Source organism: Patiria miniata, unplaced genomic scaffold (genome assembly GCF_015706575.1).
Source record: "Patiria miniata isolate m_02_andy unplaced genomic scaffold, ASM1570657v1 HiC_scaffold_3, whole genome shotgun sequence".
In the NCBI taxonomy this organism is placed as follows: Eukaryota; Metazoa; Echinodermata; class Asteroidea; order Valvatida; family Asterinidae; genus Patiria; species Patiria miniata.
Window position 1 is genome coordinate 40,750,692 of NW_024037069.1, and position 27,361 is coordinate 40,778,052.

Below are 27,361 nucleotides of genomic sequence, written 5' to 3' on the forward strand. Positions count from 1 at the left end.
CAAACCAATAGCGGTCCTGGCCAATCCAGCAAGGTTGTCAAGTTAGCGGTTATTCCTCCTGTTTTCACTGCAATTGTAGCTGAATCTTCATTGTGGATCGTTTTTACTTCAAGGACCTGTGTAATGGTTATTCCAGGCAAGTTTGGGGTGAGTTGCAGTTGCAATTAGTGTGTAACGGGGACAAAATTGAACATTTCCAAATTTTTTTGCAAATACTACAAGTTTTGAGAAAAATGCGCTCCAGCCCTTATAGACAACCAATGATAAAACTCAGGGCTGGGTAACTCCAGCTAGCCTCAAATCCTGCAAATTCCTCCACTATTTCTTGAATATGGTCCATGGAGGGCGACCACTGCCTGAATCCTGCAAAATCCTCCAGCTATCAGTGTTCTCCAACTTTGAAAATTAAAGGTTGGCGCTGGGTCGGCGGGTACTCCTGCGAGCGCGGAGCGCGAAGCCCTTACGGCGTGGGGTTCGGGGCCCGCTTAAGGGCCCCGAGAAAATTTTGGATTCTAGATGCTCTGTGGTGCAATCTGAGGCGATTCTCCAGGCCAGTTCCCCCGATTTTTTTCATTCAAACTTTGAAATTTCCTTTTCAACCTAAAGCAGACTTCTCTCAGATCAAATGACACCTTTTTGTAATTTTGAAAAACAAAATGGGATTCAAATTACGTTTTTTTTTACGCGATTTTATGGGTGGTGCCGGTGCCATGCGATCGTCATCTTTATTTTCATGTTGCGTTTTGTCGTTGTCATCGTCATTTCCCCCCAAATTTCCCTCTATTTATGACCTACCTGTATGTTCTTAAATGTCGCCAACTAGTTTGGTAAGTCAAATAAATTAAAAGTGGATTTTGTTCTCTTAGGGAACCGGGCCCATACACGATCGACGCATTTATAACTTTGACAATCGGCATGATCGGAACACCATGGCCATGTGCACGCGTGTTTTGGCCTCGAGCTCGTTTTCCTCGTACAAAAACATCAATGCGTATTATATTGTGTACCGCGCTTGCAAGCACTGAGAAAAAGAAAGTCGGTTGGCTGCACGTAAGATCTGCCGTACGTACTCCTGCTGGTGTGTGTGTGTACTTATACAGATATATATTTTGCGGCGGGGTTGTCGCTACTTGAAGTATCGGCACACTCCGGAACTGGGGATTCAGTTGTCAGTGCAGTGTGTGTACATCGCGCGTACGTACAGTGCATGGGGAATCGCTCGTGTTTGCACGGCCGGCCGTGCATGTGATTGATTCAGCGAGATTTTAAGACAACCCCGATCGGGCTGGGATGACATCGAAACACATTGTTAATGTGTGGAAAAACAACTGAAATCAATTATTTTAGTTGTAAATGTACACTGTAGAGTCAAAAAAATTAAACCTGGCGGCAGGATTTTAAAGCTTGGCGGGGACTTCTTAAACATGGCGGGGCGCCGCAGAAAGCATGGCGGGGCGCCAGGTTTGTTCTACATGTTGGAGAACACTGAGCTATGACTGTAAAAAACCCTTACTTTTCCTCTTCCCCTGCCATGCCTTTTACACAGGCTAGTCACCAACCGTAATGACATTTTCATGAGTAATGAAACTGTTATCTAAAAAGGGATTCCCAAAAACTTCCTTCATTCTGATAATCTTTAAATAAAAAAAAAGGGTTTTGATGTATTTTTTAATTAACCAATACGACAATGTGTGAAAAACTATCACTAAATTCTTATGAATTTGAGGAATCAAATGAAAGTTTTAACAGACATGACTGCATAGGTTTGTGCACAAATTGCCTGGTTTGTTTGTCATCCATACCCAAGCTGCATTACCAACATGCCAATATTGATAATGACAGATGATGAGCATTTTAAGGCATAAACAATGGAGACCTACTGTAACCATATTCTCCAAAACTGGCAAAAGATAAGAATGCAGCTGCTAGAGGGCGCCCTAATTCACCTCCATATCTCAACGTGGAAAAACTAGCAATATTTCAACTTAAAAAAAAATCACATCAGATACGGCTGATGACCTTTGTGGCATTCACTGATGAATCACTGAATACCCATTCACACAGAAATGTAAAATTTATTTATTAAAATGACGAAAAAATGGGAACAAATTATCGACGAAATGCGGAGCAAAACTCACACGTGCAAACGCCACTGGGAGATCGTTGGAAAAGGACGATTGCGTTTCAGGATTTCAATGGTGTACCAATACGTCAAAGCAATGGACGCCGAGTACCAGTCGAAATGGGGAGCGACTGTTTTTACCCAATAGAGGGCGCTATTTAAGGTTTATGGAGCGCTCGTCAAAATTGAGTGATGGATCGTCACGATCATGGATCATCATTTTGACCGGTAAAACAGAACTATCGAATGATTAACCATTTAGAATAATTATGTTCAAATAATATGACGTGAGCAACAGAAAATGTTAAGATAATCTGTCAAATCCGAATATATAGTAGAAAAGTAAGAGCTGCAAACAAAATAACCGGCAACACAATCACAATTTCACATTCACATAAATTTGTCATGTTTGTAGGGCCTACATTCACACATTCAATGTCTCAAGTCAGTTTTCTAAAGGTAGCTGATATATTGCCGGATCCGGCTTTCTTTTAGTAAACGCAGTGGCTATTGTTACGGCAGCCGTAACGCATTTCCCATTTTCTATCGTTACGGTAGACTGCAACCTGGCAACTTTTATAAAAAAACATGACAAGAAAATATAAAATTAGAAGGAAAAAAGTGAATTTGAACTTTATGAAATTCGGACTTTATTCCCTTTTAAAAAAAATCCTCCAAAGCCTCAGGTTAGAAAAGGAAAAAAATTCGAGTGCAAAACTGAGATTCGAACCCGCAACCTCGCGGTGCAAAATCCTACCCTCTATCGGCTGAGCTGGCGCACTGCTCGAAAAAACGTGGAGAAACAAATAATTATATACCCGCGTGCGTATCAAAAAAATATCGTAGAGGGCGCTAAACAACGAGTGCCGTAACGATAGCCACTTCGTTTAGTAAACGATATTATGCCTGAGACTGTGAGAGATGTTACAGTGCCCTCTTTGATGTATAGGCAATCAGGCCTACATTATAAAGTATTAAAATTACCCATCGATCGAGCAGCAAGTCGGGGAATGGATGGCATGTCGAGTGATAGCAAGAGATCCCAGGTTTGAAACCCCTGTCATGCTCTATTGACATTTTGTTTGTAGTTTGTATAATTGAAAAAAATGAGAATATTCTTTTATTAATAATTTTAAATTGACTCCTAAATTTATTTGTAGGGGGCCTAGAGCATTTTCTTTTTCTGATTCCTGGCTTTGGAGGATTTTTTTTTTAAATGGAAATAAGTCAGAAATTGTAAATGGTCTGATTCCCATCTTGTGGATACGAACTCACAATGACAGTGTTGGCGTGTGTCACAGTAAAACTTTAAGGTCCAAAAAACTGTGACTGCGCATGTTCAGTGCTGTTCCGGCTAATCATTATGAATAATGATCTGGCTAAATATCCACTGCCTTCATTAAAATCATAAGCTGTGTCAAAAGCGTGCCTTTGTCACTGGTCATTCCCTTCTACTTGTGATCTTACTTGTCATCCACTTGAGACGACTAGTAGGCCCTAGGCCCTAATTAGGTATTGGCTAACCCGTGATTCTCTCCTTTATTTTATCCCAAACTTTGATGCAGGATTGAGCAGTTTATCACGGATGTGACCCTGTGCGTCGAAACCAGCAGAGATCTCTGTGAGAGAATCTGTCAAGACTTCCGCCCTCTGCTCAACCAGCCCTGGCCTCCCAAAGCCAAGCCTGCCAAGTCTGGCGCCCCTCTAGCAGGAGATGGTGATGCTGGTAACCATGGCGACGCCGCATCGCTGGAAGAGGCGGAGACCCTGGCTGAGGTGGAGAGGGCCTTGGTTAAGGCTCAGAGGGCTAGGCAACTCCAGAAGAGGGTCAGTCTTGGCATTTGATGCAGGTCCTGTCTTTGCAAAATGTTGTCATTTGTTAAAGGGAAAATACAACATTTGCAAACATCAAAAAATAAAACTACCAAATCATTTTGAAATACCTTGCTGGACTGTTAGTGAATGACAGTGTAAAGCATCCTGTAAAATCATGGCACCTGGTATACTGTCATTTTCAAGAAAAGTGGTACTTTTGTATCAATTTCCAACGCTGGTCGGCCGATTAGCGTTGGAAAACACTGGCTTTATTTCAAATACTGGCCCCAATTGACCATCGCACTTGTTTGCAATCGATTACACACCTATGAACGGGTACAAGCCAGCTAGACTGGTTCCCTGACCTTACAATTCCCCATTGTATGTAAACTGCTCTGTTTCTTCTTATATGGAGTCTGGGAGCCAGACTATAGGAAAATGATTGTTTTTCTTGGTTTTTATAGCATTTTCGAACCCAAAACCTCAAAAAAGTCAGTGTAACTATATTTGCTATATATTTCCAACCCCCCAATTCCATCCATTTCTGAAAATTACAGCAAAAGCAAATGATGTATATTCCCTTTAATATTGCCTATCAGATGTGACCTGACTTGTGATTGACTTGTGATTTGACTTGTAACTGACTAACTATATCTTGGCCATTTTTTGTTTTCGGCGTGCAGCTCAACCCACTGGAGGAGTTACGTCAAGAGGAAGGAACAATGGCACCAGATGCCGATCAAACGACTGGGGGAAATGCTCCATCCGAGCCCACCGGCCAAGTCATCGATGGACAGGAGTTTGCCGTCATTTCCCAGTCGTCCTTAAAGAAGCTGTTTGCCGACGTGAAACCACGGATTTTGGAGAAGTCTGGCGCAAACTCCACTCCCAAGCTGAGGCCTGGAACAGCCCAGGCCAGAGCGGCATACAGCGCCAAGGTTCCCCGGCCGAAACCTTTGGCCAAATCCCACTTCAAAACCACTTCCTCGGAAATCGGCAGAAATGTCACTGCCAAGCCTGTGGCTAATTCTGTGGGCAACAAGGCAATGAAGCCGAAAACTGTCGGTGCCCAAAATGCTAGAGAATCTACTGCAACAAGAAATTTCAGTAAGGGAAAAGGGCCTAATACTGCTGTGAACGGAACTAAGAAATCCAACAGCGCAGGAGGCAAAAATGTATTAAATACAGACAAAGGTACCGCAGGCAGTCAAAAGAATGGAAAAACCATGTTGGATAAGAAACAGAATACATCTGCCATCAGAGAAAAACGAAACGGAGATTTGCCTGATGCCGGGAATAAAGGGAGTCAAAAGTCTGTAGGAGTGCCAAAACAGCCTTCAGAAATAGCTTATGAACATAAACATTTGGTAGATAGAATGGGAAATGTTGTACAGAAAACGGCAGGGTTGAGACTGAGTGAGGTATCCTCAGCTACGCCAAGTTCTTCAGAGACGGGAGATTGTGGAAAGAGTGTCCAGGAAGACAACCCTAGACTGTTCATGCTGAAGAGGGATGGGTAAGCCAAACAGACTAGAGTGTGTCGATTGACACGACTGTACGTTCACTCTTGAATGTTTAGGGTACCAGACACTGACTAGTCTAGCCACTGCCTCATTTGTTTTTAAATCTCAAGCAGATAGCTCAAGTGATCAACTGGTCTATAGATGAGGTAAAAGTTGCCAATATAAGATTTTTAACAATTGTTCATCGTGTTTGCCACATATTCAAAACGTTGTCAATTTAGGTTTGTTTTATTACACTTAAACTTTTTTTGCTGTCAGAATGCAAAGCAGTAACTGTTTACAAAAATAATGATGTCACACACATCATACATGTTGTTCCAAAACAAGTCCTGTATTTATGAAAAAAATCTCAGCTTTTAAAGTCAACTTGCACACTTTTGTTTACTTTATATCTGATAAGCTATTTTGGACAAACTGAAAACAGATGCTAAAGAGAAAATTCAGTTTTGTATAAAGAACTAAGAACTTAGAGTAATCAAAACGCAACTAAAAAATTGACAGACAATGCTGCGCGGGTTTGTTTTAAATGAGCCCATTTGAACACTTGTAGGATTTCTCAAAGGGAAGATGGTATTACGTATATTTTGTGTCTTACAGTTTGTGCCTTTCACAAATTTGTCTTCAGGCGCAACCTCAAGGTGCCAGGCAAACTCAAGAAACTCCAGTCAGATATCTCCAAGCTCAGACAGAGACTGTCATCTAAGATGGAATCTGAAGAGCAATCGCTGCCTTCTCAACACTTTCGGCAGCGATTGGAATCAAAAGTAGGAATTTAAAAGGATTTTCCATTTTTTGTAATTTTTTTAAAGGTTTTTCTTCATTAACTCGATTTGAGAAAATAGTAACTACAGTTCCGCCATTGTTTGTACTGTTTGATGATTGTGTAAAAAATTTACACAAATTTACTGTTACTTTCTCAGTATTTTACTATTACGTTTTCTCTATTCCACCAAATTTAACAGCATCCCTAAGTTACAAGTGTCCATCTCTCCCTCCCAATTTTCCCCCTTAAGCCCCCCCCCTCTATCCCCATCTCCCACCCCTCCAGCCCCGCCCCGTCCCAACCCCTACCTCAAGCAAAAACATAGGTCAGTATCCCTTAAACAACAGCCCTTAATCCTTGGAGCAATTTTACCTTTTTTATATTGTTTTAAAGGACTTAATCGATTAGTCCATTTACCGCCCTTATACATCTGTTACTCCTTGTACTGCCTGAAACCACCAAAGCACTCTATGGTCTTATGGATTCTCCAGGGAATACATACAATGTAATACAAATAAATACAATGTAATACAAAGTAGTACATGTGCTAATGGGTTAAGATTTGTGCAGTGACAGAGTTTAAAGTTTGTTACACATTGTTGCTTGTAGTTTCAGCAGTCGTCCACATCTCTTCCATCCAGAGATATCCAGGGGAGAATTATGGAGCTGACAACAGAGTGCAATCACCTCATTCATGTTGCTAAATCTGCCCTGAATGACTTCCCCAAGCATGGTAACTTTACTAATTATGGTAAATATTTTACTTTTGTACCAAATACTGGGACAATTTTAAAATATTTCAATTTTCACTGATCAAAGGGCCCACAGAGATGAGACTCTGCACAAGTATTCTTTCATGGATGAAAATAGAAAACATCACCCCTGAGTGCATATTTTGTACAAGTGGTTCTATTTGTCTATCATTTCTTTTCTTCTTTTTCTTTCTTGTTTTGTTTTGTAGGCAAAGCATCGTGGGACAGCCGATATAGGCTTCACGTCCTGACTAAAGCACTGAGGACAAAACTGGATGCACTGAAAGGAGAAGTTGAAAATGTTGCTGAAGGTGTGCAAATTGGATTAGTTATTTTATTTTTATGTGCCCCGTTCAACTTCATCTTTATACCGCTCTTCATTGATGAGCAAATATGTGAAATACAGCACTATGGAGTGTGGCCCACATTTATCTCTGAAGTATCTTAATTGATTTTAATATTGGGAATTGTTGGATTTTGGTATTTTTCTATAATTTAGGAATTTGTGGAACTTTGGAATTTTTTTGGGGGGGTATTTTATTATTATCTTGTTTTTTACCGTACGTTTTTTTGCCCTTGGGTTTTTAGGATCTTGGGAATTTTTTGATCTGAGTATTTTTTAAGTTTTTTTTTTATCTTGGAACCTGGGATTGGGTTAGATCTTAAAATAATTTTGGAACTTTTAAAGTTTTTGATGTGGGATATTTTTTTTTTTTGGACCTTGTTTTTTTTTAATCTTGAGATTGTTCTTTTTGTGAAGTTGGGATTTATTTTTTGACGTGGGGATTTTTTTTTTTACTTGGGGATTTGTTTTTTTTTTGGAGTTGGGGATTTTTTTTGACTTTTGCATTATTTTTTTTTTTGGCTAGGAGATTTTTCCGGGATCTTGGTATTTGTTTTATTTGAGGATATTTCTGGATCTTAGTGATTTCGAACCTTTTTTTCCTAAACTCTCAGTGAGTGATAAAAGAGTTAGATATGAGGTTTGATTTCATTTTCCGAAGCAAAGAAGTTGAAGTTGTGAACAAATACAATTTTATTCTTATATAAAATAATATTTGTTTTCATTTCTTTGTTTTTGAAAGTTGTGTTTTAATATTTTTAAACCAATTTCAGCTGAGGCTCTGGAACTTTCTTTCGGTAACGAGAACCCAGGATTGCCTCATGTGAGCCAGCCCTATTCATCTGATTGCTGTATGCAGGAAAATGTTTCCTATCAGCCGTCCACCACGTTCTTTCTCCCTGTTCAACATAGAGATTTACAAGGTATGTTTTGTCATTCATGTGATAGTTTACTTCCTTTTGACTAAAAACGTTTCAAAGCTTATAGGTTTGAAGAAAAACGTGTGAAAGTCATTGAAAATCATCCACGTAAAGGAAGACCCTAACAAATCGGGGGACCGCCAACACAGCTTGATAGCTCAGTCGGTAGATCACTGGTACTGCTTTCTGGAGGTCAGAGGTACAAATCCCACGAAGTTTGTTTTCTTTGTTCAAACTTTTCTGAGAAGTCAGTGAAGATATGTTTCGATTTAGGATTGGGGGAGGGAAACCACCACATGAAAGAATTTGAGAAACCCACAAAAATCAGTGACTGAAAAATGCGATCACGTGATGCTCGCGGTAGGATTTGAACCAGGGTCATAGAGGTGGGAGGCAGAGAAAGTCCTACCATGAGCCTCTCGCACAAGTACCCCCTCAAGGGTTAGAAAGGGAGAGTTGGGGGAGACCACTGGGAGAGATGTTCAAACGCATTGGCAATGAAGCCATGCGCTCATGCGAAGATGCTGTGGCTTTTTGCACATTCAGAATAAATAATTCGTGAATACTTGGCACTGTACATGCACGAACCACTTCACGTGTGGTGTGTCCCAGCCTCAACTCCATGGGCGCGTGCGCGTTCCTTTGTTCCTTTGTTCCTTCACTAACCCCTGGCCATGAGTGTGACATAAACGATGCTGACTGGCTATTCAGAGCGTACTGCACACCTATTTCAAAGACTGTACGCCCGCGTGTCTCTTGCGCGTCACGTCACGTACAAACATTTTTTCAAAACTGCGCGATGCCTGTATGAAATGGATTATGGATGCCTGTTTTTTGGGGCCAAAAAAACTTTTATCTTGTGTTGTAAAGGGATGACAGAGGAACGTACATTTAATATAAATCCTTGCTAAATAATGCGACGTCGACATTTCATGTTTGAAAGGATTGATTCTTCAAAAAAAACAACTTAGAACCTTTTAAACATGACGTCACGCGTTAGATAATTCGACTGCAGTCCTAATTAAATGCGTCATATTTTGACACATTTAAATTAGACAAATCCAGGGGTTATGATCGCGCAAGGCATGATGGGAAAATCATGGCACAGCAAGATCGTACCCATGGAAATGAGGTTAGGTGTGTCCTGTCCACTGAGCTCTCAAAAGAGCGCCCTCGCTTCTTTGCGCACGGAGCCCATACCCATCTCACCACATGATTTTTTTTTACTTAATGCATTTGTACATTATTGTTGAACTAATGTTGGTAGGTTGCATGGAGTACCTGGACCCTACAGGCCAACATGGCCATAGGAACTATGAGTACAGTCAACTCAGGGAACTGCAAAGGCTAGCTACGCTACAACACGATGTGCAGAGGTTAAGTCTGCAAATCCAGGCCGAAAAGGTATAGATTTCTTCGCCATTTGTAAAAAAGGTTGTAGAATGTTCTACACCATCCTGTAGGCAAATTTGAATGCCTTCTTTAAAATATTACTTGTTTTCTATGTTTTAGCTTCTAATTTTAAAATTTGTGTTGGTGTTTGTAATTTACTCTGTTCATATGTATTTTTGGAAAGAATGTTGCATCCCCATGCCATTGTCATCATATATTATCTCAATGAAGGCCAGTCATTGCGTTAATGTTGAAAAGACATGAATTTGGGACTGAGAAACATTTCCAATTTGTTAGAAAACACTTTGAAAATATTCTTGACTTTCCATAGACTTTGTACACAACCGCTGAAGTGGCATCTGGATACTACATTCTTTCCGTATTTTTTTTAGCTAATGCCGATTGTATATGGAATCCAACCTAATGGTTGCTACTAAATTTAACCTACCTACCTACTAAAACAGATGTCAGACCTTTTGTCAGCAAACTGCCTTTTTGTGTTTATACAGCTGATCGGACAGGAGATATTACCAATGATGGAGAATCTAGATTCGTCAGACAGCAGCTGTACTGCCCTGTACAGATCTCTGTATGGTCTGCTGTGTCACGGCGGACAACTCTTCCCAGCAGTTGTCGCAGACAGTGTCGGCAGTGCCAGCTTGATGGAGACAACTTGACCGAGCCAGAACTCTAGAGGGCTTTGTAGCCTACTCGCAGGAGCCATGTTGTGACCGCGCAAAATTTATATCATAATTTCCGCGCGACTTTTTTATTCAATCGAGAGTGCAGAAATATTTTGTATTCAACTATGTAAATATTATTTGACAATTTCAAACTAGCATTCCACTGTCATGCTAAACAAAATTTATCTGAAGACTTGAATTAACTACACTGAAAGTGCAACGTTTGAAACAGTAAGAAGAGATTACATTGAACAAATTACTTCCATTCATTTGGAATGACTCTGTAAGCTAGTCAACAGCATATTGTTAGTACAGAGACTCACCTCTTTTGAAACCAAAATTTGTTTGGGTTGACTTGAGTTGCTCTAATACTATTTGGCTTGGCTTGTCATTTGAACGATATTTTAAAATGGGTATAAAACGGTGCCTCCAAAAAACTTCATGTTTGTAGTCAACTGTGTAATTGTGTTACTGAGATCATTTCGGATAACACTTGAAAAGTCATTTTAGGCCAAAATAAAAATACCCGGTCTCTGGTCAGCGCACGCGTCGATTTTAATCATGCGCGTCAACCTTTTTTCTTCTTCAAATTAACACGGAAGCTACAACAGCGCCCTCTATTGCTGCACCTCAAATTTTTGTACCAAGGAGCACCAAGGAATGGGGAAATTGCACCAAGGCAAATGATAAAGGGCACCAAGGCAAATGATGGAGGACACCAATGTATAATGACACAAAAAAGCAAAATATTACCCACTTGTCTGTACAATTGAAGCTTGAAAAAAAACAAAAAACACCAAAAAAACACCAAAAAACCAGCATCGCCGCATCAATTCCGGAACTTCGGTCTGACCAGAGACCGATTATTTTTTTTTTGGCCTTAAAGGAACAGCTTTCTGAGGAATTAGTGTTAAATCGACGTCAGCTTTTTGTCAATGAAGTGTTTCTCAGACGTATGTATAATTTGTACATAACATGCACAATGAGATTTTAAATGACGTATTTTGTTATTAATTAAGCAGTGCCTTATTGTTGAACCAGTGTCTTTCAGCAAGTTTTCCACATTTTCAAAATAATAATTTGTATCGCTTTTTGAGAGAGAGAGAAAAAAAAAGATTAAAAAAAAATAAAACAATTGGTGATATAAGACAGAAATATTGATGATATGAACTTTCATCATAATTTAATCTTAACTACCTTGGCATATTTGCTAGACAACTTTTTAAATTCTTCAAAATTCATAAATATGTAGGAATCCCATGGCACATTCTTGTATTTAAACTTTAGAAGAACATTAAACCACATGTTATGTCATAGTTGCTGGCTGTTAAACCTTCCAAAAGTATTTTTTTTGAAATTCCCCAAACTCCATGGTGGACTTAGAATGATTTAGAAGGGTCAGGCAGCATTGTCTTCATGTCAATGACACGCCAGTCACAAGTCAGGTCATGAGTTACAAAAGATAAGCAATAACAAAGGAATGTCTTCGTAAATATAAACAGCATTTATATTGAATGAATCTTAATTCCACTAGTAAAAGGAACAACATTGCAATAAAGTACTGTGATAAATTTGACATATTTGCTCTCAGTATTTTGTGTAATGATTTGTTATCAACTTTCACCTCGAAAAATACCTTTTTTTTCAATTGCTATTTTCCTAGCAATATAAATGTTATTCACTATTAAATTATATGAAAAATGTTAATTAGTTATTGAATTATGTCTTCACAAAATAATTCAGATTATTGGCTGACAATAATCTGGCTCTTGCAGGGCAAGTTCATTTGTGTGCAAAATTAAAGTGTTTTTTTTCCGGAGAGTTGCATATATGCCAAAAATTGGGTGAAGTATTTTTTTTGGTTAAAACAAAACATACAAATTGAAAGTCTGCTAGGAGAAATTTTTTTTGAAGAGCATGGGGCAATGATAGACAGCTTGTTTCTATTTTGTCTCCAATATTTCAGAGCAAACTGTCCTGCCAACAGAAATATTAATCAATATATCTAGGTACGTGAACCTAATTTCAGGCGAAGTAAAAAAACCCACATGTTTCCCGTCCCCGCCCGCTTCCTTTTTGGAGGCCGCCTGGATTTTTTTGTTATTTTTTATTTTTGAAAAATGCAGTAAAAAACAACGAAAAAGTCCACAAATTCATCAGAAAATAAATTGTAGACCAATACAAGTCTAAATGACACTGTAAATATGTTCAGTTCTCTTGTCCAACTTATCTTTCATTTTAAAGTGTCTTTGAACAGTGGAAACACCAACAATTGCAGGATATTTAAAAAAATTTGAAACAAATAAAAAATTAAAAATAAAAAGCCCCGCTTCCTCCTTTTTTTGAAAAACCGGACGAGAAACATGTTTTTTTTTATTCGGCCTTATTGACCCATTTTTTGCATAGGTTATACTTATTTGTCTTTTTTGGCCGGTTCCAATTGAACAAAATTCTTATATTGCACTTTGCCCGCCCTTGCATATCAGTTCAAACATCCAGCTAAAATTAAAGTGAACGTCTATAATGTCCTTGAAACTAAATAGTTTTTGTTAGTTTTTTGTTTGTTTCTTTTGTTTGCTTGATATTTTTCTACTTTTGTGTAGTTTTGTGCGCAATTAAAATACTTTTTAAAGCTAAATTCTCATGTTATATTTTTGTTTACCAATGACTCATCGCAATGCAAATTCCGGGTGTGCTAAGTTTAGTTGAACTCTCTTTAATTTGTCCAAAATAATTATGGTGCTGTTCTGATGTTATCAGGTAGCGAGCGCCTCCTAATTTGTAAACAATCTTTCACGAGTTTCTTTGTCAAAACTTTTTGACCTCTCAGTAAAATCGGTCATGTGTGCATTTCCGCCGTAGGCCAAATGTACATATGTGTACGGATACCAGGTAAACATCGCTATTCCAATGTGTACTCAACGATTGGCTCTCCATTACAATTGATGGGGAAATATCGACGCACGTAAACCAGCGAAAAGGGGGAGGCAACATGGCGGACGATTTAGCTTACGGTGAGTCGAAACGCAGGCGTTAATTTGATCCTTCAGTTTTCCACATTTACGGGACCTATTCAGAACAATTATGTGTGCATTTGGTAAGGTTCGGGAAAGTTGTGTTTATTGAGGTTTTTATTTTTGTGGTGTAGGTACGGTGCCGGCGTTTTACCGTGAGGTTTACGACATCGTCTGCCCGAATCCGTCGGACGGGAAAGTTGATCAAGATGTTTTCGTCAAGATACTCGTGAAGTCCAGTCTGCCGAAACAGACGTTGAGCACGGTAAGTTGAGATTCCTGGTAATTTTAGGATATGATGTTTGGGAGTTATGCTAAACTCTAAGCTAAGGTGTCATGATGTAGGTGCAAGTGATGCCAACAGGTTTTCAAGATTAAATTAAAAAGAATTAATGTCTTTGTGAATGAGCCATAACACAATCAATGGTTGGGGGTGGGGTGGGGGACGGGGGGGGGGGGGGGAGGAGACAACTTAAAAACACAAAATAATTATTTCCCAAAATGTGTATCTTTATTGTTCTAAATCAAATCCTACTTTTTTAAATGGAAGCGAAACTAATTTTCTTTCTGATTCATGGCTCTGATGGAGGAATTTAAAGGGAAAGTCCAAAAACCATTCGGTTGACAACTGACGCATGCGGGCAATATTCAACTTCTGTAAACTAGCACCAGCATTATTACTAGGCCTATAATAATAACTTTCTTTGGCTTTGCCAAAACAGAATGGCAAAATAATTTACAAATAATTTACCTAGCCCTATTGATTTCTGCATTCTTGCCATTGCATTGGCTGTTCGATAGACATGATAGAGATTATATATTTGAAATGATCTACAACATCCAAACATTAAATAAGGGGAGCTTCAGCAATAAAAAAAAAGAGAAGTAAACAAGCTCTGCTAAAAACCAAAATGCACAAGATTTGTCACAATTTGATCAAACCACTCGTATACACCACCCCTTTACACATTTAGGCCACACCCACAAAATGGACGGAAAATAACAGGTGTGGAAATGCTAGAAAGTTTTATCTCATGTCTTTTTAGAAGCTTATGAATAGTTTCGTTGCGGTACCCGCTGCTACAATGTACATCATATTTGAACCAGCTAACCGATCCCACAAGCTTGGTGGTCGAGTGGTAAGACGTCTGCACTAGAAAGCAGGAGGTCGTCGATTTGATTCCCACCCGAGTGATTTTTTTCTAACTTTCACTTGGGAGGTAAAACAACCGAGTATACAGTGTTTATACGTTGGTGAAGGGCAAAACCTACTATTGATGTCTAAGTTTATTTAAAAGCATGAAAAAAGAAGGAAAATATATAATACAATTCTTCTGAGTTTTTATTCCTTGCACCCCCTATTTTAAAATCAAGCTCCGCCCCCAAATCAGCAAGATTCAAGGTGGGTCCATTAGCTCCATCTCTTAAAATGATTGTTAGCCCATTTCGGGCTTTTACCACGATTTGGGCACAATTTGGGCGAAAATAATGGGCCTAAGCAGCTCCACTATTACCCAGGATATATGAAACATATATAAATATAATCTTTAAATCATTCTTAAGAAACTTTATCCGACTTTTTTTTCATTCTTAAGTAGCTTTTAAGGTATAAGGGGGTCAATCTCAACAATTTAATCCAAAAGCGCGACATGTTAATGAAACTCGAAAAATGTGACTTTTGACCTGGGTCCCCTGACCCACACCCGACCGAGAGCAACTTCAGAATAGCCATTCCAGCACTACCCCGGTGACGGACAATGGCGTGGTTCTATCAAAGCTTTTGTGTTCAAAATTAAACACCGCCTAGCTACTGGACTTATTAAGCAAACAGGCCTTTTGAGTTTACTGCCGTCATTGACGCAATTTTACACTCTGGCTTAGTAGCTTTTATTTTAGCAAAATGGGCCTGGCGGCTTTTTAGCTTTTATTTTTTTTTACGGCTGAAACTCCCTTTATTTAATTTTGGATGTTGTAGGTTATTTTTAAATTCACTTAATCTTCACAATAAGTCAAATTTTGCCACAGTATTGGGACTGATCATTAACAGTACACAATAATACATTCCCCTGCTGTCGGTTGTATTCAGATATGGGAAGCAGCGGACAGCAAGCAAGGGTATTTAACACGGAGCGGTTTGTACAAAGCCCTGGCTCTCGTAGCCTTGGCACAGCAAGGCAAGCCGGTCAGCGAGAAAATACTGGAGAACTATGGCAAGGAGGGTAAGTAGTATTCACTTCTACATGTCTGAAAACTAACTGTTGAAATGTTTCTTACAGTATTTCTTCCATTTTTACATGGAGATAAGTAACACTCTCTTATCCTTGTTACGCATACTTACACTGGAGTTTGCAGAGTTATAAAACCCTCCTGCTGTTTGATCTGTCGTAGACAGTCAAAACATTTCTTCCACTCCCCCGGCCGTGCATTCTTAAACAGTATAGTAAAAAACAGTCAGATCACATTCGTGTAAACACTGTGACTAGTCAAATTCCATCACCAGACAAAAGAAAAAGAGGTAACTAGTAAGTAAAGCTGGCGTATCAACCACCTCTGGTCAAAGCATGGCTATAACAAGGGAATTTTAAAAACTAAATAACAAAGGAATTCTTAACTGCAAAAAAACAGACACTTGATTGATTTTGACTGTAGTGATGGCATAGCTGAATTTATCAGCCAGGGAGATATTTAGATAAAGCTGTATAAAGCTCAGTAATGTCTACAAGACATGCAATAGTATTGAAGTATGGAGAATATGACAGTGGTTTGCTGCACAGCGTTTGCATATTGTCGATGGTAAATAGAAATATACTACACATAAATGTAAATACTCAAATGTAACACTTATATTACAGGACTTGATGTTCCTGAAGCAATGGACTCTGGAGTCCGCAAGTAAGAGACCTAAACTCTCTAAAAGCTGGAGGCATATCTAAAATTTCGAAACTCCTAAAAGTAAAATTTGACTTTCTACACTGCCTACATATGGAAATAGAATGATACTTTTCCTCCCCCCCATCAGAGCTACCCAAACCTCACCTGGGTGACCTGGGTGATCTGAGGACCCTGAGTGCCCAGGTGCGCCGGGAGAAGAACCCCAACGTCCTGAGCTACACCTACAAGGACCTGGTGGCCCTGGACTCCATCACCATCGACCTGGTGCCGGAGAAGAAAGGCTTGTTGCTTAAACACGTCGAGTATGAAATCAAAAGTGAGGTACGCCTAGTCACCAATTTCCTGATGAAGACCCTCACCAGTTACCACCGCCTTAAAAATTCACCAGAAAGTTTTGGCATGTTTGGTGGATATTGTGGGATTGAGGAAAACAGAGTCTGACCCATTGATTTTGGAGGATGCATTGTGTCAAGGTCATAGGCTGTACCCTGCATTGTTTATGTAAAACCATGCATAATTGAGGTCCACATTATATAGGATTGCTACCATCCGCACTGCTTCTCGATATTGAACTGCCACAATATATTGACTGATTGTTGAAGGATTTTGAAAGATTTTGAAGGATTGAGGCCGTGGTCACCCCTTCCACTGAACAAATTCAAGAAATAGCCCACGATTTTGGAGGATTGAGGCACAGTCCAAATTTAAAATGGTGATAATTTGATGATTTGGAAGGATTGAAGATGACTCCTAGCCAAAAGGACCTAGAGGGTTAGGGTTAGGGTACAGGACTTGTAAGGATTCAGGAAGTTTCTAACAAAAATGCTTGGGGATTTATGGTTTGCTCATTTTTATACACAATTCCTTTTCCTTGGACTGCAAAGTTTGTCCTTTTTTTGGTTGAAAATATTTTGCTTCTAGGTGTATAATATATACATTTTTGTGGTTCTTTGCAGTGTTTCACGTCTGCGGTGATGCGACGGTACAGCGACTTTGACTCCTTGTACGATATGCTCATATCCCGTTATCCCTAAAGATGGTGCCTAGACTACCCCCCAAGAAAATGATTGGAGGTAATGTCATTTGCCATTAAAAACGAATTGATATGTTCTGAATTACTATAACATTTTTAAGCTTATTCAAAACATACCAACAGTCAGACAAGTTTACATAGCTTTTTATGGTATCACACACTTCTCAATTTAATTTTGCTGTAGAAATACAAATCTCACCATATTTCAAAGTATTCCATATCACAACTCTTCACTTTTAACTGAATTTATGTGATTTTATGCATTTATTTAATAATTTGTATATGTATTATGAACTTATTAGATAAAACATGATAAATAATTCTAAATGTCTTAAACCAAATCCAAAACCAACTTTTGCTGCATTGTAGGTGGATTGGGAATGCATAATCCAGTAAAATTTGTCCAGTCCAAATTTTGACAATTTCGGACTATGAAACAAAAAAATAACATTCAAGCAGTTCAGTGCATTTTCCCATGCAATCAAATATTTGCGTCAATTTCACTCTCTGTATATGCGGACCCAAGAGAGGTTATTATAAGCATGCGCATTCCTAAAATGTTTGCTCCAACTTCGAATTGAATTGAGCATTCTAGGATCTCGATTTCAAACGAAAGTTGCTGAATCATGTTTTGAATTGGGCCTGAATTCAGCGTCCGAGACACGTTCTGACTGAGTCGATTGCAGCTACGCGATGTCGCGCACCGATCCGACGAATTATAGCAACCGCGCGCGTGTGTGCGTCGTGTCAACGCTTGCGCGTGCTTCGCAGAATAAAAAAAAACGAACTACTAACGGAAATTTCCAACGGTGCGTCTAAAGACGCACCATTGGAAAGGCCTTCTTTCGTTGATTTCTTCAGAATTACAACGTGCCAGAAAGAATCATTTCACAGGGAGTTTAGTCCCTTTACTATCTTTTAACCAAGTATGTTTTTCAACAATAATTACATCAGTTACTTTTTGGATAGCTGCAAATGATGGGCTGTAGAGTTGGGCACGGTGCCATGGCGTTTAGATTAGGCTTCCTTAGCATATCTGATACTTCACAAAGTACGTTCCCTTGCAGTAGACCCATCTTGCATAATGCAATGTAAACGTATATTAAACTCTCATACATACATGTATGTAATGCTCACCTGACTCAATGTGGAGTACCCTGAAACATGTAAATCGATGAGTAAATTTCCCTTATTGAAATACAGCAGATGTCATCGTAATTTATGACTGCATGGTGCATTCAGTTAATATTCATTTTTATGGTACCCTCAAAAACTTTTTGGATAGCTGCAAATGATGGGCTGTAGAGTTGGGCACGGTGCCATGGCGTTTAGATTAGGCTTCCTTAGCATATCTGATACTTCACAAAGTACGTTCCCTTGCAGTAGACCCATCTTGCATAATGCAATGTAAACGTATATTAAACTCTCATACATACATGTATGTAATGCTCACCTGACTCAATGTGGAGTACCCTGAAACATGTAAATCGATGAGTAAATTTCCCTTATTGAAATACAGCAGATGTCATCGTAATTTATGACTGCATGGTGCATTCAGTTAATATTCATTTTTATGGTACCCTCAAAACCAATAACCATTATGCTTGGTGCAAGATGGTTTCATATATCAGATTGCTGCAACAATATCTTTCTGAACCTGTGCGCGTCCGTGTAATTATACGTTATAGTTGTAAATCTGCAATTGGAAAGAGATCCACAGTATCGCATTTCTGTTGATAGATACTGAGCTGGTAAATTATTAGGGTTTTTTGTTTTAATCATTGCGTCCCTAGAGTGGAGCCTGATAACACAAATTTATTTAAATATTGATGTTATCAGCCAATGTGTTGTCACCCTGAAGTCACCGTTTGTTAGACGGTAGTCTTAGCATTGAAATAATTGGGTTTTTTTGGTTAAAAATCTCATTATAGTGGACAAGAAATGCATTTAACATTTACACATTTTTTTGAGGCAGTGTTATTTTTTGTTTTTTTTGGCAGTAATTTTTCACTGATAAGTACTCTTAATAAATCTAAACACATTTTGGTTGTTATTCCTTTTTTTTCACCTCTTGATCCTCTTAATTTGTGCAAAACTTCAGACAGCCCCTCGACAGATTCTCTGTGAGTGTCAGGGGCAGATCTACCTTTCAGGAAACGGGAGGGGGTGGGTTTGATATGAAGGTGGGAGTTGAGTGAAGGCGGCACGCCTTGCTACATGGGTCCAGGGGCTTTCAAAATCTATGATGCTTCTCCTGCATCCTAAGGCAATTTGAGAATAAACTTAGGAAATTTAGCGTTCCATTGATAATTTTTGTCTCCATTTTACTAGTTTCATAACATTAGTCAGTGGCTGAATGGGGAGGGGGGAACCCCCCTACATCGGCTCCTGAGTGACATTGAAACACTAGGCCTCATAGCGCTACCTATCAATTCTATAAAAACCTACATTTCAACTTCGGAGCCTATTTTATGTTTTAAACAACCTATAAAAACTGACAACACAACTCGCTATATTTCTGCTACCTCATGCTGAAAATTGCACCCAAAAAACCTAAATATGCCTTTTGGCACTTGGAAAACATTAAAAACAAAAAAACCCTTACATTTTGATTTTCAAAACCTATTAACCCTAGCCTCACCTAAAGCTACAAAATACTACTAGTAGTAAACTGTAGTATGACCTACTTCAGCATATAAGTGTGCACAACACTCCTAGTATTCTGCAGTACTCTGTACTTCTTTATCCAAAAGTAATGGCTAGGACGTTACCATATTGATGAAGAGGGGTACTGTGAATATTGAAATACTCTCGAAGGAATTATATTATTGTTGCATGATTGTAGGCTGGTGTTAGGTCATGTGGGGCAAATATATGTGTGCATTGAAGCATGGTTGAAGGCAGACTATAGCTTGCCCTCTGTGTATTTGACAATGCAACTCCGAGTTTGCAAAGGTCATCTGGAATTCCATGGCAGTGTCACACACTCATCTATATAAACACAATCTGGAGAATCCATAGGCTGTTAGAAGTGAAGTCAGAAGTGATCTGATACACCGTGCCCTGTGGAGACATGCACACAATAGGGAACGAAAGATTGTATCCATCTCCACAGGGCAATTTCTATAGATGAATACTCCACAAGGTTTTCATGAAATAGATATATGGATTTTACTCAAAAACTAGGAATTTCTTAGGTATGTTGATCCGTCACAAATGGTAGAGTTTTAGAAAAGGGATATTTAGTCCGAATTTCAGCCAAGGAAATTAATTCTGGTTAAAATAGGAGCTTTTTGAAACTACACTTTCAAACTCAAAACTTACCTACACGAGAACAAAGAAATGTCTCCACAAGGATACACATTTCAGTATGGGTGAAGTCACCTTCCACCGTATTACCGCTCCCATAACAATGGAATTGTAAACACAATATTTACCTGTTTTATTAAATGTATTCAAGTTTTAAATAGTACAATTTAGTTTGTGACTTAACTTTTTTTTGATATTGAATTCTGTTGAGTTAACAATTATTTAATATATTTTCAAGTCCTTTTTAAATTTTATTATAAATGTACGATGGAGTGGTTAGGCCAAACACAGTTAAGAGGTCTGCTTCTGGTTACCCTACCTACCCTATTTTAACAGCCCCTACCCTATTTTATTTTGGGGAAAAATGAGAACAAAAACCAAAAAACCATCGATTACTACTTTTTATCCTTGACCACATGCAGACAGGTCTACATATGATCAACACAAACCCCCCCCCCCCCAAAAAAAAAAGAAGAAGAAAGAAATTCCTATCTACCTACCCTATTTTCAAATGCCGTGTAATCGGAGGCAGACCTTTGGGGGGGGGGGGGGGCTATATAGTGTTTCTGTACCATATTCCAATTGAGAGATTCGGAACCAGCGCATTAGCTTCAAATGTGTGTGCAGTGCACAAAAACCAGTATGCAATCCATATTTTGAAACTAGTAGGAGATTAGTAGGGTTACATTGCATTGTGTGGCCATGTGTGTGCTATTATTATGGTGCATTCAGCTTAAGAAAAATCTACAAGTTTCTGATTGTAAGCCAAACAACGACAGGTGAATATTTTAAACGGAACGTTTCTTCTCAATCTGTGTTTCCTTTACAGCAAATCGTGAGTTCATAGAGAGTCGTCGACGGGCCCTCCTACGGTTCCTGACGCTAGTTGTCAGACATCCCGTGTTCCATAAGAGTGATGTCATCAGGTACTTCCTGACATTTCAAGGAGCTGTAAGTATACACCTTTGAAACCCTCCTATTGTTTGATAAGTCAAAGACAGTCAAAACTTTCTTCCACTTCCCTCGCCATGCATTTGTATACAGGCTAGTTAAAAGAACAGTCGGATCACATTTGTGTAAACACTGTGACTGGTTAAATTCCATCAACAGACAAAAGAGGTTACTGTTAGACCTACAGCTGGCATTTCAATTACCTCCAGTCAAAGCATGGCTATATCAAATTGAGAAGGGAATTCTTAACCATTAAAAACAGTCGCTTGATTGATTTTGACTGCTGTGATGGCAAAGCTTAATTTTGTGGAATATTTACTCAAGTGTTGATTTTGTTTTTAAGTGAGAATTCTTACTCATTCCTACAACTGTCTCCCCAAAAAGCATTTGAAAGTTGGCATCTTGTGCAAAAAAATGTTACAAGTTTCCCGTGTTCCTATTGTGTTTGAGGGAAATTCAGAAATAAATGTGGAGACATTTTGGTAATGTAAACAAAAAATACAATAGCACCAGCATGGCCATTTTGAAACATTCTGTTGAAGTCAAAAGTGAGTTTCCCATTGGCAATTTACTTCTTTGCTATCATTTCCTTGGCAAAAGGCATCTCATGCATTGCCAAGAAATAGGGTACCTATTACGCCAGTTTATTATAAAAAAAATTCAGGGTTCTCCCCACGTACAAACGTGCGTATCGGCCCGATACGCTGGAATTGCGGCCCGATACGCCGACAAAAATGCCGATCACATTTTTCAGCCCCCGATACGCACAATATAATTATTATACAAGCCATTAAAATGCACAACATAATCGTTTCATACACCATTATTTCATCTTGACATGCAAAATCTTGACAAAAATCCCGCATTTCTGATGCATGCGTGATCAAAATGCACACGATGACGGGTCTTTCGCGTCAACCGCCAGCTATATATTAGCGCATACAGCACGGTAAACTGGTTCCCTTCGCGTGCTAACAGTATCAATGCTATGATGAAGGACCGGAACCAGTGACTACTGCCTCGTGCGTGCATACATGATGATGATGTCGGCCGAAGTTGGATCAGAAAAACACCAAACAAACATCGATGGAGAAAGAGAATTTCTGCAAATTAATTCACAGAACGTGATCTTTATTTTCTGTGTATGTATTTTCCATTAAATGACGAGATTGCAAAGCTCGAACTTGTGGCGAAACATCGTAGCGTGCTTCTTAGAAGCAGTAGGGCCGTACACAGTGCAGTAATGCACACTGATACTGCGCGATGTACGGCCGGCCAGACTGAATGTTGGCAGTGCCAGGGGCCGTGATCGATGTACGTTAAGCATAGTGGAATCAACCTCCTCAAATATATTTTTAATTAGGTGAGGCAAGTTTTAATCACTTCTGATGGTCAGTCTTGATAATTTTCGTGGTGCAAAGGAAAATAATCCAGGCACAAAACTACATGATTCCTTGTTCAATATGCTCCATTCAATCATGTGTTTTTATTCCTCCATGATTCAATCAGCAGCCCAAAAAATGGCGAAATAATTTTTCCGACCTACCGACGCTATTTTGAAAGCCATGTAGTCGGAAGCAAAAGTGATTTTTTTTCTTCACCTTAATTTCTTAATTTGAAACTTGCTTGTAAATATAATCCATACTTTCTAGATCAAGAAGGTTTAACACAGGTTTTGAAATGTTGATTTTTTTTTTTAAGTTAAAAACGTTGATATTTTTTTTCTCTAATTACAAAAAATATCACAAGATCTCCTCTAAATTTTAAGGAAAAATCTTCCTTAAAGACTCCCCAGATTTGCTCTAAAATGCACCAGAGAGCCTCTAAAGTTCAAAATTTTTTGGGGCCCTTAAGCGGGCCCCGAACCCCACGCCGTGGCTTCGCAGGTTGGTGAATCACAACAAAACTTCCCCCACAGGTTTGAAAAAATCCTGGGGAGAACCCTAAATATTGCATGATATTTGCTCCACTAACGCTAGAAATAAAAATGTTGAAATTGCGTCAAATTATTTACATTGCCTATACAGGGTGAGTAAAAAAAAGCGAAACCCAAATGTCAGGACTATTGATTTAGGGAAGTTCTGCATGTAGCACTTTTAAAATCTAGGATATGAAAGCCCAATTCAAAAGCTTTCTTTTAGTACAAGAATCATTCAAATCACTCATGTACTTTTTAAGTTACGGAATTTTAAACACAACCACTGTTTTAAAGTTCTGTCTATGGATCACAAAAAGGTGTGCGTTCTTTTAGCAAAACGAATATAATTCACACACATCCCTATGTGATTTGTTTTCGTTTTGCTGAAAGAACACTTACCTTCTTGTGATCCGTGTGGACAGAACTTTAAATGGTGGTTGTGTTTAAAATTCCGTAACTTGAAAAGTACACAAGTGATTTAAATGATTCTTGTACTAAAAGAAAGCTTATGAATTGGGCTTTCATATCCTAGATTTTGAAAGTGCTACATGTAGAACTTCAGTAAAACAATGGTTCCGACATTTGGGTTTCGTTTTTTGTGTGCTCACCCTGTAGTCAGGTCATTTTGACATGTCGACTCAAATTTAAGTCAGTGGGAAAAAGAGTGATGAGGGTTGAATGCGAGTCCTTAACTTGCAGCATTGGGTTTTGCTTGATAACACTAACACTTTTAACCTGTTTCTTCAATTGGCAAGTTATTTAAAAAATATTTCACATTGTGTTGTCTTTTTCATTGCACCCCCTCCCAAACAGGACATGCAGCACAGGATCAGAGAGCAGTTTCGAGGCACCCCAGATGAGTACGTTACCAGCCCGCTGGCCCTATCGGCCAAGGAGCTTGTCCCCATGGACACTCAGACGCAGTACAGCAATGCCCGGGAGCACATCAAGCGACTGTACAACAGCATTTACCAGCTCAAGCACATCGTGGACCAGATGGCTATCAGGTCGGCAGGTGAGGAACCATTGATGGATAAAGTATGAGGTCAACTAAACTGAGTGAGAGCCTGTGGGCTTGTTCTAGTCTTGACTTTATCCAGAAGTTAGTTTTGCAAGCCTGCCTGGACTCTGTGGACTCTGCAGGGTGGTGCAAAAAAAGGTTTACACTTTTACAGAGGCAAATTTCTCAAAATTGAAGAGACCTGTTAAAATTGTTTTAAGATATTTCTAAACTACAAGATCTTGGCCATTTCTTAATTGCGGCTTTATTTTCAGTGCCATTTTCACCATACACCACAAAGATGCTGTAGTTTAGGAATATCTTGAAACAATTTTAACATGTCTCCCCAATTCCATGAAATCTGTATCTGAAAAAGTGTAAACGTTTTTTTTAAACCACCCTGTATGTCATTGAATTTGTCATTATTGGAAACAGTTTAAAATTGGACTTTTGGAAATTGGATTGACTTAAATTTATGTATGAATACTCGCATCACCGAGGTTTGTTCAACAACTTTCTTTCGTCCTCGTAACATTAGACACATGAGCAAATAGTTGTATTCCTTTTGTTTTAATGTTTAACTTTTGAGGCACATTATGTAATATGCAAATCATCATTGTTATGAAACAATAATTATAGTTCATATTATTGTCCGTATTTCAAAGAAAAAAAACCTGTGCACATTATATTCTATAAAGTACACTTTAAACAATTTTCAAGCACGGCAAATTTTACCTCAAGATGTGATTATTATTGTTGACCAAAGACTTTTTTTAGTCACTGTTTTCTGGTTTCGGGGAGCCGGTCAGTCCACAAAGCATATCTGTTGGTGCCCAGAACAAAAGCCTTTAATCAGAGTTTTGCAGACATCCCAAAAAGGAAAAAGGATGATTTTTTCGGTTGGAAGAAAACAAACAAGATGATGGAAATTTATTAATAGTAAAACAAAATTAATTTGTTGAAGTGCATGAGGAACGCAACTTTAAGTAGAAAAAAAAATTGTCTTGAAGACTTGTTTCGTGGGATCAAGTCACATTTTTTCCCCCCGTCTTGCCCCCTCAGCCAGTGCCAGCGACATGCTGATGATGGCCAAGGAATGGAACACCCTCGGCAGTGAGAGCCACGTCACCTCCACCTGGGCCATGGGAGTCAACGAATCCTGGCCCAAGATCAAGACGGGACTGAAGGCCATCTCGGTGGAGTTTGCCGCGCTCTCCGACAAGCACAACGTGCAGGTAAGGTGTGCTGTGTGGCTATAGTTCTTTGCTTACCGTAAGCAGAACTGTGGATCTGGGCCTTATGTGAGGGACTGTGTTGCTGTCGTTGAAGTCCATTAAGTTACTAGAGCGCTGACTTGCTGTACAAAGTGAAGTCTGCTGGGCACATCCATGTTTGCACACAAACCTAATCATATCGTCATGTCGGTGCAACAGGCTCGTAACTCGGATTTCACTCATCTCAAATATTTCCATTTTAAAGTTGTGTTGCTCCATGTACATTTTTCTATAAAACATGTAAACTACATCATATTCCACATGTTTCATGTCAAAGAAAAATGTATGTTGTGCCACAATAGTTTAAAAGTGGAATTTTCGAGATAAGTTACGACCTTGTTGCACTGATGCGACGCTATGAAAACCAAATTTAGTACGGCTTTAGTACGGCTTATCTGCATTTGTATTCTATACCACTGGGTTATCGAAGCCGTTTTGGCCGAATCCGAATGGTATATTTGGTAAATGAGCTCTCAGCAAACAAGGCAAACGCGTGCGCGGTATGTGCTGCAGATGACTTTTGCCGTGACGTAAGTTTTTTTTAATTGGATGTTATCTGATTTCATCTTTGTTCGCATATGATGCACTTGCGCATTGCATATAGAATACATTATTTTAGATTCATTCCATCTAATATCATTATATAATACCAAAACGCAGATGAATTCAAAATGTCTGCGCGCAGAAGAATGAAGAGTTAGCGTTCGCAGAAGAATGAAGAGTTAGCGTTCTAGTAGTTCAATATAGCTCTCTGGTTGCTGCATGGGTTACAAGGTTTACATGTACTAAGTTATCTTGCCTATTTGTACTTTTGTTGTTGATTGTGGTGACCATTTGCTTGACATAGTCCTCTTGTATGGATTGTGCCTGACAGGGAAGGAGAGAAGAAAACACGTCGCAGAGAGGCTGGCCTTAATACTTGACCTTCTACAAGCTTACAAGGTTGGTATTAGTAACATATCATTTTTTTTGGGGGGGGGGAGTAAAGTAGTGCAAAAGTAACAATTGACTTAAAATTATGGATTACATGGGAATGGATGTTCTAGTGTGAAAACTCTTTCACAGACCATTGAAAGTTATTGGAGGTTGTTTTTACGATCGTGGTACAAAGGTGTCTCATTATTTAAAAAAAAATCTGCAGTTCATATATTTCAATGTAAGATTCATTGCATGGGCTGTCCAGTCTTTTTTAACAGATCCATAAAAAAAACACTAGAAATGTGAGAGGATTTGGAGTAATGGGCTCCGTGTGCGAACGAGAAAGACTCTTTTTTACCGCTATCGAGAGCCCTGGATTGGACACACCGTGTGCGTACTGGTTCGTGCGCGAATAGGACGAAGTACACACAGTTTTTATCTTATTCTGAATGTGCGCAAAGTCAAAGCGTCTCTGGGTGGGCATCAGGCATCATTGGCAATGCATTCGAATATCTCTCCGATGATCTCTCCCAACTCTCCCTTTCTTACTGTTAAAGCTATAGTCCATCATTTGTAGTTAGTGCATTTTGTTCGTTTGAAGCAACAAAAGTGTTCAAAATCTAATGAAGGATACTAAACAACTTACTTGATGAAGTTTCAGCTCAGCTTCAGCTTCATATTCCGAGAAAAACAGCATTCTAGGATCTCAATTTAAAATGAAAAGTTGCTAAATCATGTT

General features: G+C 39.0%; 1 protein-coding gene and 1 pseudogene across 1 annotated transcript; both read left to right on the forward strand.

The window, feature by feature from the left end:
* Positions 1–2,142: 2,142 nt before the first annotated feature.
* LOC119736823 lies at positions 2,143–10,307 on the forward strand. The gene is made up of 9 exons (XM_038210833.1): positions 2,143–2,350; positions 3,688–3,949; positions 4,621–5,453; positions 6,086–6,224; positions 6,833–6,956; positions 7,185–7,286; positions 8,092–8,241; positions 9,506–9,642; positions 10,140–10,307. Exons 1-9 carry the CDS (start codon positions 2,331–2,333, stop codon positions 10,305–10,307), a joined length of 1,935 nt encoding a protein of 644 aa, XP_038066761.1. The 5' UTR covers positions 2,143–2,330.
* Positions 10,308–13,231: 2,924 nt separating this feature from the next.
* Positions 13,232–25,704, forward strand: LOC119738733 (annotated as a pseudogene).
* The last annotated feature ends 1,657 nt before the right edge of the window (positions 25,705–27,361 follow it).

Excerpts from the sequence above, each read along its gene's own strand:
- LOC119736823 (XM_038210833.1), top strand. The coding sequence starts at position 2,331 with ATGGATCATCATTTTGACCG. Across the intron at positions 6,957-7,184 it reads GAATGACTTCCCCAAGCATG|GCAAAGCATCGTGGGACAGC; the intron begins GTAACTTTACTA and ends TTTGTTTTGTAG. Across the intron at positions 8,242-9,505 it reads TCAACATAGAGATTTACAAG|GTTGCATGGAGTACCTGGAC; the intron begins GTATGTTTTGTC and ends TAATGTTGGTAG.